The sequence below is a fragment of the Gallinula chloropus genome, assembly GCF_964237585.1.
Source record: "Gallinula chloropus genome assembly, chromosome: Z".
NCBI classification, from domain to species: Eukaryota; Metazoa; Chordata; class Aves; order Gruiformes; family Rallidae; genus Gallinula; species Gallinula chloropus.
In genome coordinates, this window is record NC_140089.1 from 25,454,585 (window position 1) to 25,470,021 (window position 15,437).

At 44.9% G+C, this 15,437-nt stretch overlaps 1 protein-coding gene across 1 annotated transcript in view; it reads right to left on the bottom strand.

The window, feature by feature from the left end:
- The window catches only part of YTHDC2 (YTH N6-methyladenosine RNA binding protein C2), a gene marked incomplete at both ends in the record, with an annotated part of 35,081 nt that extends 29,983 nt beyond the window's left edge, over nucleotides 1-5,098 (bottom strand). The window contains 2 exon segments of the mRNA XM_084278759.1: nucleotides 4,421-4,511; nucleotides 4,900-5,098. Of these exon segments, the coding sequence (XP_084134885.1) occupies nucleotides 4,421-4,511; nucleotides 4,900-5,098 (290 nt within the window).
- Between the last annotated feature and the right edge of the window lie 10,339 nt (nucleotides 5,099-15,437).

The window sequence follows — 15,437 nt, forward strand, 5'->3', positions numbered from 1 at the left end:
TGAATTTATTTGAGCTCCTGGTTTGGTGGATACCTGGCTGTATCTGGTATACTTGGGTATCTTGGTATTTGGTTTCTGGAGACTGGACGTTCGGGATACCGTAAGCCGTTGGGAGACATCCCACGCGAGTGTCATACACCAGGTTACTAGTGCCTGATTGTATACACCTGGTTAGTAGCATGTAAATGCTGCTAACAATCGGAATCTCGGTAACTGTATCAAGTGAGTATTGTTCTGTTTAAAATTTATTGTATAAAGATCTTGTGCAGGTGTGACCGAGGCATTTAAGTAATCATGAAGTGAGTGTGGAGTTCTGCTCCGAACTTCTGTAACAGCATGCTGCTCTGCGGTCAGTGAGAGAGCTCCTGCCTGTCACACGGGAGACCAGCGTTTGATTCCCAATGATGCTCTGGTTGCACTGAATTACTGCTCTTAAGTTTGGATATTGTTACAAGGAACTGATTTTTGAAAAGTGATTTGGATTTGACGAACGGTTGGTGTGAGTGAAATGAGTTAACGCTGGTGTGAGTGGTGAGTGACTGAGTCGCAGTGTGTCTGTGAGAGGGAAAAAAAAAGAGAGAGGAAAACAGAGTATAGCAGGAACAAGGAAGAAGAAGGTTTGGGACTGGTAAGAGAACGTCTGGAAATTTAGAACGCAATCAGTGTGGAACTGTGAATGCATTAAAGAAACTGTATCATTCTCGTTAGTACTCTTGGACAGACAGACAGGAGTTGAGTTATAAATAAGAACAGAAATTAAGAGGTAAATCTGATTAACGATGGGAGGGAGACAAAGCAGCAAAATCCCTAAGAAAAGCCCCTTGGGTTGTGAGATTCTGCATTGGAAAGATATCGAAGGAGAACCCAGTGGGAGTGTGAGTAAAAAGAATTTGCTGAGGTACTGCAATTAATGCTTTTTTTAAGAGAAAAGGGAAATGGGATAAAATTGGCTAGGCCAGTATGTTTGGTTTTTTCCATCCTCCGAGATGATTCAGAATGGCAGAGGGAGCGTGGGCTTATGATACCACAGGATCCCTTAGTATTGGATTTAGGAAAAGATAAAAACAGAGAGAAAGAGAAACAGCTGAACTGATGCTGCTCTACGTGTAAAATAGGGGAGCATGGTACACGAAAGGGGCTTCTGGAAGTAAAGGGGGGATTAAATACCAGAACCAGATGAATTAGGATCCCCTCCCTTTTCTTCTAGAGGGAACGTGAATCAGAATATAATGCTCCTACTTTACCAATTAAAAGCCAATGGAACATATGGAATAGTACAACACCTCAGGGCAATAAATAATATTGTTAAAGATTTGCACCCAGTGGTAGCAATCCCTATACACTTGTGCGGCCTTGGTCAGCAGCGACTTTGACTTTGGATTGGCTGGGGTTTACTGTCTGGGGCTTGCAACGAGCTGTAGCTCTGCTGCTTGCAAAAAACATCTTAAAAGCACAGCTACACAAAACTGCAACACTGCTAACAAGCTTAAGAATACACAGGTTTGGGTTACAGTCTTAGACTTAAAAGATGCTTTCTTTTGCCTGCCATTAGCCAAAGAAAATGAGAAGTTATTTGCATTTTAAATCCTACCACCGGTAAGAGAACCCAGCTTACCTGGACAGTGCTACCCCAAGGTTTTAAAAATAAATCCATCAATCTTTGGGAATCAGTTTGCAGAACTTGAACCATGAGACCCTCCCTCCAGAGACAAAAATCTTTCTGCAGTATGTGAATGGCCTATTAATAGTAACTGAAACAAAACCTGACCGGATTCAAAGGACAAGTTTGTTGAATTTTTGGGGGCTAAATGGATATTGAGTCTCTCACAAGAAAGCTGAAATGGTACAACAATGAGTAACCTATCTGGGATGTGAAATTTCTGGAAGACAAGGAGAATTGGATACTGAGCAAAACAAGCCATCTGTTAAGACCCTCAGATGGTAAGAGAACTCAGAACATTTTTCAGAACTGCGAGCTGGTGTCAGTTGTGGAATAATCGCAAAGCCTCTTTATGAACTCTTGAAAATTAACCCTGCTCACGTGGGCAAAAGAGGCCTGGAAAGCTCCTAATACACTTAAAAAGGAACTTATGAGAGCTCTAGACTTGCTCTTTTTACATGAAAAACCAGGAGTGCCTGGGAGTCCTGGCTCAACATTTAGGACCCTATGAAAGAGAAGTGGCATACTTCTCTAAACAGCTGAAGAATGACAGCGAGCAGAAGATGGCCAGGGTGTTTACAAGCAGAAGCTGCCATAATACTTAACATTGAGGAAGCCTGAAAATACACTTTGGGACAGAAGATGACAGGAATGATCTCTCATACTGTGTTCTGGAACTAAAGAGAAATCATTAGCTTTTCCTATTCAGATTTCTGAAATACCAAGGTATTTTTGTGGAGCCTGATGATATTGTGATTGAAGTAACTAACACTGTGAATCTAGCTTCCTTCCTCAGTGAAACTACAATCAAACCACTAACACATGATAGCTTGGAAGCTGTGTATTCTAGTACACCTGATTCATAAGAAGAACCTTTGGAAGATGCTCAAGATTCCTGGTAGTGGTTTTGTCCGGCAAGGCATCTGTAAGGCTAGATAAGCAGTGACCACTACTGACCAGGTAATAGAATCAAATCCTTTACTTATTGGAACTTCAGCCCAAAAGGCAGAAAATATTGCCTTAACCAAAGCATCAGAACTTGCAGCAGGAAAAAGAATAACTATATGGACAAATTCTAAGTATGCTTTTGGAGTTGTGCATGCCCACGGAGCAACCTGGAAACAGCATAGACTTTTAACAAGTTAAGGGAAGCATTAAGCATGTAGGAGAAATACTTCACTTATTAGAAGCAGTTCAACTGCCAACCAAGATTACCATTATGCTCTACCGAGGACACCTGAAAGGTGACACTGACCAGAAAAAGGTAATAGATTGGCCAATCATGAGGCTAAACAGGCAGCAGAAAGATTGCAAGAGATTCTAACATTAATTCCGGAAGATAGAAATAGGAGTTTTGAATGAGCAGGAAAATATTGAATACTTTTGGGTTGATAAAGAATTACTAGAATAACAGATAAAGGAAATTGTCATAGACCACCACTGGGGAGCGTGTGTCCTATTTATACTCCCTGTATAAATTATACTCCCTGTATAAATTTTAAATCAAAATTAATTGGGAAGAATATATATATATATATATATTACAGTTTGTCAGTGACTCAGTAATGTTTGAAAAATAACCCCAACACAGATAACCAGGTGCAATTAGGGAATATTGGAAAATGAAACACTACTGGCAAATTGATTTCTCTGAGCTCCCAAGAAAATGCAATGGTATCTTCCCTACGATGGTATCTTTCCTAGAATCCTCTCTCCCGTACACTATTGTGGTATTTCTTATCTCTGAGGTGAAGCTTGAGTGACTCTAGTCATACATACCTTTACTGCAATTGATGTAAAAATATTTCTCGTCCTGTTTAAAGGTACAGGCTAACTGAATTCAGAGCACATGTTCTTCAGGTAGCCGTATCTTGGAGGTGGGCAGCTTTCAGTATGGAGGTGTGTTTTGTTGTTATAATAGGCAAAGTTTACTAAACGACAGCATTTTGTCAAATACATGACAGATTGATGGCTCAGGGTAGCAAATAAATATCTTGTCAGTTCCGTTTAACCTTCAAGTTCCCATATTATAACAGAGCCTGGCCACGGTATCTCCACTCTGCTCCTTCGTGCTGTTATCTCAGAGTTTGAATGTCAAGCTCCCCTGACGTTACCAACCATCAAGACTGTCTTGGAACTTACTGCAAAGAATTAAGTTCAGGAACTTATGGTAACAAGGACACTCAGCATATAATAATCACCCTGGAAATGTTTCTTGAATTCCAAACCTTTCTTTAAAATGTGAACCTAAATTCAATTTCTAAGTTATCCCCAGCAATTATTCCACAGGTCCCCTTCAAGCCGCCTATTGTTCAGGCTGAACAGACCCAGCTCCCTCAGCCTTTCCTCGTGTGAGCCTTTCCAGTCCCTTCATCGTCTCAGTGGCCATTCACTGAACTCTCTCCTGTATGTCTGTGTCTCTATACTACTAGTGATCCCAGCACTGGATACAATACTCAAGCTGTGGCCTCCACTGTGCTGTGTGAAGAGGAAGAATCACCTCTCTTGACCTGCTGCAACATTCCTCCTAATTGGGAGCTGGAGAGACAGTATAAGCGCAAGCTATCCCAGACTAAGCACATCACAAGTTTTTTAAGTAGACATACAGCAAAGCACAGATTTGAGGCTTTTTTTTCTGGCACCATTTCCTGCAACAGTGCAACATATGCTAGAAACACGGATTATTTTAGCACTAGGCATGAAATTACATTAACTTACACAAAAAAATACCAAATAAATAAAAAACAATCTCCAACTTACCCTTTACTTTTAGATATCAGTCCAAGGGACTGACAGAGCCGATGAACAAATGCTCTCTCAGTACTAGTTAAAGAAGACGGAAACTCCATTTCTAGAAATATAATTTGAAAAAAAAAAAACCAACATGCAGTACCCTTCACATATACATTACCTGAACCTTACGAGTTTTTAAACCCCCAACATCCTCCCGCAGGCAAGGGAACTAACTGGCAGTACTGTATGGCCACACCTGCAAGCGACGCAGGATGTGCAAACAAGTTACCACACTCCGTCAGACAGCACTGAGGAGTCTGCTACCGGTGAAGCGATGAACAGCCTCCGGGCCTAAACGCGTGCCACCGCCGCGCCGGACCTCGCCGCCCCGCGCTATCCCCGGCTCCCCACAGCCCAGCGCCCGCCCCGCTGCCCGGGGCGCACCTGCCAGGCGGGCGGCCCCCCCACACGCCTTTCTGCCTCGCCGCCGGGCTGCCGCTACGCACCTCGCTCCTCTCCGTACCGGAACCGCTCCAGGGCGAGGTTCACCGCGATCCCTACCTCCTCATCGACGCGGATATCCTTCAGCCCCTTACCGCGGCCGCGGCCCGCCGCGGCGCTGGCGGAAGCGACCGCGGCGGAGGTACCGGAGCCCCCCAAGCCACCGTCGGGCTGCCGCGGGGAGAGGTTACTGGGTCGCGACATAGTTCCGCGACCGGGAGCGGCAGAGGCAGACCGAGGTGGCGAACGGGGGGGGGGGGGGGGGAGGGGGGCACGGAGACCCCAAAAGGGAGACGGCGACCCCAAAAGGGAGACGGCGATAGGACGAGCCCCGACGACACGGAAACACCAGAAAACGAAAGGTTCGACGCCCCGCCGGCGCAGCGTCGTGATGTGTGTGCGCGGGGCGGGGCGGCGCAGCGCCGGGGAGGGCGGACAGGATAGGCGGTTCTGCGCCCGCCTCGGCTCCCGCCAGGGGGAGGCACCGCCCCCACGGTGCTGGGTAACGGCTGGAGCTGCGCGCAGCGGGCGCGTGCGGACTCCGCTGGCGGGAGGCGGGCACCCGCCCTCAGCGCCGGCACGCGGGAGCGGGGTCCTCGGGGCCCACGCGTGGCTCTGCGGAATGGCCCTCCCTGGGCTTCTCGAGGGGCAGCCACAGTGGAGAGTGGCGCAGACTTCTCGTCACAAGGAGCTGGACTCGTACTGTCGGTCACATACGCCTTGGGGGCAGTGAGCGCAAGTAAACCTGCCGGAGGTGTGACGGGTTGCCAGCAGTCGTCAGCACTGCTGCGCAGATGAACGTGACAGCTGAGTAAGGAAACCTGCCCTCCTAAACTGGGAGAGATGGTGTGATAAACGACGCGGTCCCAAACGCGATTACAATCAGAAATAACAATTTGCTATACGAATAAAGGCAAGCAAAAAGCGCTGGGGTGCACAACCAGCGCCGGGTGCGCCAGGAGTCTCCGCTCCACCAAGACGCACGCTGTACAGTTCCAGTCCCTGGCTTAGATGTTTTCCAGGGATAGGCACATCTTTGTATGCATGCCCTCTTCCCACTCTGGTGGATGTTTTGGCTAGCTTCACCACCCATCAGCTTAAACTGACATGCACAACAACCATATACATCTTAAACTGCCCCTCCCAGGCCCATGGCCATACAAGGGTATGTCATTATGCAGCCTCAGCATTATTCCATATTAACACAAATCAAGTGGACATACTTCACAATGGCAAAAGTGGTCACTGCTGATGCCTTAACTACAGCTAATGGCAGGGTGTTGCATGCCCCAAACTGATGTCAACTAAAGCCAAAACTACATTATAAATGGAAATAAATTTGTGTTGGCTTTTTTTTTATTAGGCTATCAAAAATGTTAATCACTGAAGTACAATTCAGTGACTAAAGAAGTAGAGCTGATGCTTGGTCATAAATTATGGGCTTTAATTGATTGGCATTCAATGAAAGTGGTAAGTGTGGTGGTTTGGCTGTGGCTGGATGCCAGATGCCTACCAAAGTCGCTCTATCACTCCCCTTTTCAGCTGGACAGGGGAGAAAATCTGTATTGAGAGGCTTAGGAGTCAAGATGAGGACAGGGAGAGATCATTCCGCAGTTGGCGTCCCAGGCAAAACAGACTCAACACAGAACAAAGGAAAGAAACTCATTTACTACACTGCACTGCATGTGCAGTGGCACCAGAGTCAGGTAATGAGATCTGTGGCCAGATCTTAAAGCACCCCATCCCTCCCTTCTTAGCAGACTTCACTTTAGTCATGATTTCACTCCCTTCCTCCCCCACAACAGTGGCATGGGAGGGGCAGGGAATAGGGGAATGGGGGGGGTTAGTTTTTGTTCTCTTAGCTAGGGAGGCATTCCTCACACCCTTCCCCTGCTGTTGCGTGGGGCCCCACCCACAGGAGATAGTCCTTCACAAACTTCTCCAACTTGAGTCCTTTCCCAGTGGGCTTCAGCTCCTCACCAACTGGCTCAGTGTGGCTCCCTTCCATTGGGTGCTGACCTTCAGACCCAGACTGCTCCAGACTGGTCCCCCACAGAATCACAAGTTCCTCAGCAAACCTGCTGCAGCATCGTTCGGTCTCTCCATGGGCTGCAGGTTTTGCTGCCAGGAGCTTACAGGCTTCCTATGGGGTCACAGCATCCTTCAAGTGTCTCCACTCACTCCAGCATGGGATCTCTGCTCCCCATCATTATCCATGGACTGTAGGGGGACACCCACTCCACCATGGGGTTTCTCCATGGACTGCAGGGGAGAGCTCTTCTCCCCACAGAGAGAGCTCTGGCACCTGGGGCGCCACCCGCCTTCCCAGGCCTTGGTGTCTGCACAGTTTCTTAAAATCTTCTCACTCCCTTCTCTTGTGGCAAAAAGCAGCTGCTTGCAGTTTTTTTCTCCTAAATGTGATTCCCAGAGGCGCTGTGACCATCGCTGATGGGCTCGGCCTTGGTCAGCAATAACTCCGGCCTTGAGCCAGCTGCTGTTTGCTCTGTTGGGCCTGCAGAGAGCTTCTGGCTGCTGCTTGCAGAAGCCGCCCCTGCACCCCCCACTTCTCCACCAGAACCCAGATATGCAAAACTACAAAGGTAAAATACCACAGCCTGCAGCCTCTTCACTGTGAAGGCTACCTTCCTTTCATTTTGTAAAATGCAAGTAATTTGTCTTGATGGTACTCCAAGGGAAAGTTGTGGAGCCATTCAGCATTAACGGGGGATTTGTTGGTGTCTCAAGTATTCTTTCATCAGTAAAAAATCCATTGTCTGAAATAATCTTTTTTTCCCCCGCTGTCCTTTGACTTCATGCTGAGGATATGAAAAGAAAAAAGAACCCAGAAAAAACCCCTCTTGAACACAACTCAGGATTAGCTATTGAGGGTTACTACTTTGGAAATGTCAGGAGAATACTTTGTAGAAGAGCAAACAGTTGCTCAAATATGAACTCAAGTTGAGAACTAAGTAAATAGCAAATAGACCCTGACTGATCTGGCTGCCTGAAAAATATCACTTGGGAGACATCTACCAAAGCTGCACAGGAAGCTCAGCATAATTTTGCACCTCGAAGTGACACTGGGGCTGAAGGTGCTGCTCCTTCCTTCTTAGGGGCAGGACTCCTCACACTCTGACCCTGCTCCAGCATGGGGCCCTGTTCAAGGGAAACAGTCCTCCATTAACTTCTCCAACATGATCTCTCACTCCCCTCCTCAGCTGCACAGGGGAGAGAAAATATAACAAAAGACTCACCTGTCAATTCAAGGATGGGGAGAGATCACTCACCAGTTACCTGCCATGGACAAAACAGACTCAACAAGGGATAGAAGTAATGTAATTTATTATGCAGTCAAAAAAGAGTGGGATAGTGAGAAACAAATCCAAACCTTAAAACACCTCCCCCCATTCCTCCCTTCTTCCCAGACTCAGTTTTATTCCCAATTTCTCTCCCTCCTCCTCCACCAGCAGCACAAGGTGATGTGGAACAGGGGCTGTGGTCAATTTGTCACGTGTTGTCTCTGCTGCACCTTCCTCCTCAGGGGCAGGACTCCTCACACTCTGACCCTGCTCCAGCATGGGGTCCTGTTCATGGGACACAGTCCTCCATGAACTTCTCCAACATCAGAGAGCTGCTTCAGTGTGGGTCTCTTCAATGGAGTCTAGACCTTCAGGAACAGACTGTTCCAGAACGGTTCCCCATGGGATCACAGTCTCGCCAGCAAACCTGCTGAGGTGTGGGCTCCTCTCTGCACGGCCTGCAGGTCCTGCCAGTAGCTTGCTCCAGTGCAGGCTTCCCATCAGGTCAAAGCCCCCTTTAGGTGCATCCACCCGCACCAGTGTGGGGTCCTTCCTGACTGCAGGTGGAATCTCTACTCCCTGTCATCTTCCATGGGCTGCAGGGGACCAACCTGTTCCACCATGGTCTTGAACATGGGCTGCAGGGGAAACCTCTCCTCTGGCGCCTGCAGTGCCTTCTCCACCTCCTTCTTCACTGACCTTGGTGTCTGCACAGTTTCTCACTTCTTCTCACTCCCTTCTCTGGTGGGAAAAAAGGCCCAAACCTCCCACTCCGGGGCTTTTTTCCTTCTGAACTGTGTTACCCCAGAGGTGCTACCATCATCACTGATGGGTTTGGCCAGTGGTGGGTCCCTCTAGAAGCCAGCTGGTATTGGTTCTGTTGGACCTGGGGGAAGTTTCTAGCACGTTCTTGCAGAAGTCACCCCTGCAGACCCCCCAGCTACCAAAACCTTGCCATGCAAACCCAATACAACATCCAGCTTATAATTCTGAAAAACATATATAAAATTGCTTTTCTTTCTATCGAAGTACTTAGGCATGGTAGTTTATATATATATATACTTTATATATATCTGTTAATAAAAATTACTAGCTGTGGATTTTATTAGAATTAACAACTTGTAAGATTTTTTAAAATCCTTTTTCATGGTTGGTCTCAGAAATACCTTATGGCTCATGCTTATACAAAACAACTCCTGGAGTAAGACTTATTTCCTTCTATCACAGTATATCCAAATGCCCATATATTTTTTATGAGAAATATTAAAAGGCAGCAGTTTCATGCTAAAATACATCTGCATTTTCAAATACAATTATGCATTCTTATTTTACCCGCTTCAGAGGCACTTTTATTATGTAGTGGTTTTTGCTGGCTTCTTTTTACTTTGCAGATTTTTTCCCTCTTATGAATACCATAAAATTCCACAAAATATTGCTCTACTAAGAGAAAAAGAACTGTGAAGTAAGCTTTTGAAACAAAATAGTCCATTGTGTTCTAATGGCATGAGTGTATTGTATCAGATTTGACTGCAAAACAATTAGTCTTTTTGTGATTTTTTTTAAAACAAATTTTAGTGTTTTTAAGATGTGTTATGTCTTGAAATATGATGCAGGAATCACCAATGAGTTAGACCAGGTTCATAAAAGAGCACAAGATTTATATTCTTTTTAGTTCCTTGATTACAAAAAATACATTGTGGTATGTTTTTATTTTAGGCATCACAGTAAATTTGTATTGGCTGTTATGTTATTAATGATCCCAACCTGGTCTAGCAGAGGGTTTCCATGCCCATGGCAGGGGGCTGGAACTAGGTGACCTTTAAGGTTCCTTCCAGGCCAAACCTTCGAAATTCAAAAGACATTTACAATTATATTTATTTAAACTCATATTATATGTCTCTTACTTCAAAATTTATGGTGAAGAGCAATGAACAAAAATGGTCTTTGTCTGAAGCCTACTGAAATAAAGGATAATCTACCTTTGGCTACCACGACGCATTGCTTTACACCCTTGTGTACGTCAAAATCTTCAGTCTGAATACCTAAGCAGTTGTGGCAATTTAAACAGTTGACCCTGCTGATCCACATTACAGTAACAACGGAAGTATGCACTTTGTAAGTTATGGAATAGAAAATAAAATAGTTGTTTTAATTTCATTCCCCTCGTTAACAAAACGTTTACTTAGGAAACAATTTTTATTCAGCTATTATGTCAGTCAGACACAGATTACATGTAGATGAGGCACAGATTTTGCCGAGATGTGCAGATGTGGGCATATTGTCTGCACCTGGTAAGCATGGTATACATTTGCAAAGTATGCAAAGATATGAAAAGCACCTGGTGGCCCACAGGTCCATCTCCCAGCCTGGCCATGCCTGTCCTCAGTGAGGTGCCCAATGCCTGGGGCTGACACCTTGGCTCCTGATGCCTGATTCCCTGGCTGTGGCGGGGGGACAGGACAGGGTGGCTGCACCCTGGCAGGACAATCCCCTCTCCATAGGAGTCCCAGCCGCACCTCAGCAGGTGTGCAGCAACGAGTTGGGCTCCAGAGGTGGAAAGGATCAAGTCTAGGAAAAACAGCTTGAGGCACAAGACAGATCAGCCAGTCAAGTAGTTTTCAAATTATGTTTATCTGTCACAACTGATGGTAGCACATTCTCGTTTCTGTTTGACAAAAAATTTTTAAAAAATCATGTGGATACAAAATAGGCATGCAGAACTTCCACAGAAAGTGGTGCTTTCACAAAACTGAAAAAAAAAATTTGTTTTCTGTAATATTTGTAATGTATTGCTGACATTTACTGCTCTCTTGTTGAATAAAAAGTCTTTTATTCCTTTGGCAGAAGTAGCAGTGCATCAAACTCAAAGAATTCAGGTATTTTGAGAGATCAAGTCCACATATACCAGACTTGGCACTACCCCCTAGCTGTTTCTGCTATATTCCCATTTTTCTATCGTCACTCTATCCTTGTCTGAATAACAAGGCAATCTGTAACTCTTGAAACGTGCTGTGTTTATAAATGTGGCCTGAGATGCTGGCACATATATAAAAAAAATAATGGGAATGATGAAGCCACTTGTTCCTCTTGCCGCACTTCTACTTGTTGTCTTAAATCAACTAAAGAGCCTGCCAGATTGCATTGCCTTTATAGGGGTGTATGACCTGTACCCCCTGCTCCCAACCCTGGTAATGTGGTTGGCATAACGAATGACACGTTGTAAAGCAGGCAGCCATTCCCAGAGATCAAGCAGGTCACGTAACCATTCCCCTTCTACTCATCACAGTATCCCATTAAGAAAACAAAGCTTTAATTGCAACCACAACTTCGTGCCGTCATCATTCTGCCAAGGATCTCTGAAGGAACCTGTCTGTCCCTTCAGTGGCAGGTGACCGTGTGTCAGCCGGTTTACAAAGAGATGCCTGTTACCTGAGAAGCTCATGGAGAAACAGGCAACTCTAGAAGGTGTGTTTGGCACAAGAGGAAACGGGTTGGACACAGTATTTGGTGAAAGAGAAGGGATGGTGTTCTGAGCACTTGGACTCCTGATGCTGAAAAAGGTCTGCATTGCACACCCTGGCTACTACCTTAAAGGAATGCTACTAAGTTAAAACACTGCTTGAAATCTTATGTTGCTGGTTGTTTTCTGTGTTGGTTTTGAGGGAAGTTAATCTTAGAATGGTATGATTTACAGCTATAAAGCAGGAAACTTTTATCTTTTTTTTTGACAATTGGATTTGGTCATTTGGCAGTTTTGTATGTGGTCACTGTAGTAGTTTTCTTCTGCAAAACTTTCTAGACCTAAATTTGGAGAGTATACAATGTTGTTTTTTTTACTGTTCAACACCTAACTTGAGATAGTTTCGACTTTTAGAGATAACATGAACCTAAAACTACAGTTTATATGGTGGGAAGTGTTAGAAGTCCAGGACCTCTGGAAATTATGCCCGTCTTTCAGATATCTCAGATTTTGTGTATCTAAATATTGGAGAAAAAATGCAGCTAGAACTAGTGCAGCACTGTTATAATGGCTGTCTTACATTTGCATTTGGAAATTAGGGCATTATGCAAAGTTGATTGTAGAAAATAATATAATATTGAAAAAAAATTATTCATTTAACTTGTATGGAAAGAGAAACGAAAACCAGATTGACTGTTAAGATCCCCAGTTTCAAAAAGAAAACCTACAAACTCTCTTCCTTCGGGAAGGTGATAGGCAACAGTACGGATATGGCAAGTCTTTGCCCTCTTTCCTTGTTTTCCTAACTGTCTGGACATAATGCACCACTCACAGCAGGAACCGTGAGAATGCACTTCAGCAAGGATTGTACCTTCTACTGGATAGCGTGTTCTCCGTTTTAAATGTGGGGTATTTTTGCAATATGAAATTCAGGTTTGTGGCTGCAGGTGTGAACTGCCCCATAATTTATAGCAGGCACCAGAATGTGGGGAGCTACAGCTTATGAATGCTGCTTTCCAACCGATGAGATGCATCTTTTTAAAAGTCAGATGTGGACCATGATACAAGCCAACAAGCTCAGCTGGTTTTACTGTCTTGCATGCCATACCACAGCCAGGATATCAACTGTTCCTATCAGCTAGGAAGAACTGGTGTGAAGGATTTTTTTAGTTGGAAAAGTAAGACACTACTGCACTAATTTTTCTTGGGGCTGGACTTGAAGATGCAAAAATTACTAGCAACTGATCCACAGAAGGGGGAAAGCTAGCAGTAAGAACTCAATGTATAAATAACCAACTCAGAAAGGTCACGAATAAGAACTAGAGAAAATATAAGGGACTCCCAATCTGCCAAGAAAGCTGCTGCTTGAAGCATGAAGATGAGAATAAAACTGAAGTGCCAGCTGAGTTTGGCTAGATTAGAAAAGATGTGGGGAACTAGTTTTGAAAAAGTTAGAACTGGCCAACTGTGAACCTTGGCAGATAGTACCAGGATGGAGGGAAATTATGGAGATTTGCATTGCTGTACTATGAATACAATCTTGCTGTATTGGTAGCTTTGTCAGGAAATGCTGCTTTAGGACACTGTATGGGTAAGAAATTTAATTCTTTAATAACTGTGTGCTGTATTTGCAGAATGGGCACAAGGATTCTTGTGTGTAGTGTTGAACTAGTATATGGTTTCTGGCTGAAGAAAAGGATAATTCATGACTGCCCAGTTCATCCAATACTCAGTGTTAAACAGGATCACACAGAATCACAAAATTGCTGGGGTTGGAAGGGACCTCCAGAGATCATCGAGTCCAACCCCCTGCCAAAGCAGGTTCCCTAGGACAAATCACACAGGCAGGCATCCAGATGGGTCTTGAATATCTCCAGAGAAGGAGACTCCACAACCCGCCCTGGGCAGCCTGTTCCAGTGCTCTGTCACCTTCATCGTGAAGAAGTTCTTTCACATATTGGCACAGAACTTCCTATGCTCCAAATTGAAGCCATTGCCGCTTGTTCTATCTCCACAGACCAGAGAGAAGAGGCTGGCCATTTCCCCCTGTGTCCCACACTTCAGTTATTTATAAACATTAATAAGAGCCCCTTTCAGTCTCCTTTTCTCAGGTTGAATGGACCCAGTTCACTCAGCCTTTCCTTGCAGGTGAGATGCACCAGGCCCCTTAATCATCTTTGTGGGCTTCCACTGGATTCTCTCCAGGAGATCCCTGTCTTTCCTGTACCAGGGAGCCCAGAACTGGACACAATATTCCGGGAAGGGCCTGACCCAGGCAGTGTAGAGGCAGAGATTCAACTCCTTTATCTTGCTGGCCATGCTCCTTTTGATGCACCCCAGGATCCCATTGGCTCTCTCAACCACCAGGGCACACTGCTGGATCATGGCCAACCTGTCATCAACCAGGACCCCCAGGTCCTTCTCCACAGAGCTCTTCTGCAACAGGCCATCCCCCAGCCTGTACTGATACAAGTGGTTATTCCTTCCCAGGTGCAAGACACTACACTTGCTTTTATTAAACCTCATCTGGCTTCTCCCTGCCCAGCTCTCCAGCCTGTCCAGGTCAATAGCTGCAGTAAGCCACCAGTCTCACATGTGAGCAATGTCCTACATAGGACTGAGAAAAAGCACATGCTAAGACTAAGAGTGTGATCATTGTAGGTCAAAAGAAGGAACATAATGTAAATCTTCAGAGTCTATGAAGACACTATGGTCTGAAAAAAGGACACTTGCAGTATCCTCTGCTTTCATTGCCCGGAAGGAGTATGGAAGCGTGTTGGCTCCATATGCCAGTGCTCTCATCATCCAGCAAGAACCAGCGTCAGCAACCTAATTAGGAAAACTGCGGAGACTGAGAGTGTATGAGAGTGCGTGTATGCAAGCTTGCACTTGTATATAAACAAGTTAATAAAACACCGTAGAGACTCTGCCTTGTAAGGACTTAATTCATCAAGGTACAATAAATATTAACAGTTGGAACTATTGCCATCAGTTATTATACTTGAAAGGGACTAAGCAATGAGACGAGTGCGATAACTTTGTTGGCTTTACATATTCATAAGCCATTGTCAACAACAAGGAAGATCAAGTTGTTATGTGGGAAGAACTGGGTATCTTCAAAGACTTAAGTAATAGCAGAAGGGTAATATATCTGATAGTATGAGAGAAATGCAAGTCCTTAATAACAGGATAATTATTTTCCCTACACTGAAATAGGTTATGAAAAAACTTAGCTGACCTAATTAGTCACAGGATGACGGACTAAGGAATTCTATGCTACTGTGAAACAGGGAAATGCTGTTCTAGGCTGTTTCAAAATGTGTATTTCCAGTAAAGGTGAAAGATATTGCCATTGGTGCTATCGGTGTATCCATTCTTTTCACATGAATAAGAGGACCGATTAAAACTTAATTAGGTGTTGAAAAGGGTGCCAAGGATGCTAAAGGAAATGAAGCTTTCCTATAGGACAGAAATGTCTTTTCATCCATCAGGTAACATGAAGACTGCGAAGAAAATGCCTTTTCTACATGGAAAGAAGACACAGGGAGAGCTGTAAGCCATGAACAACTTGAGAGCACTATCTCATGACAAGCTGTTGTAGCCCAAAACCAAATTGCATACTTCTCAAGTAAAGCTTGATGAGTGGAAAGGAATCGTATGCATCGTATGCTTCAAACCCCAGAACGCTCCCACCTGCTTCGTAACGCATTGAACAGCCTGAATTGCAAACACAGGGCTACTGAAAATGCTGGGGTTAAATGCTGGGGTAGCACGTAGTTTCTCA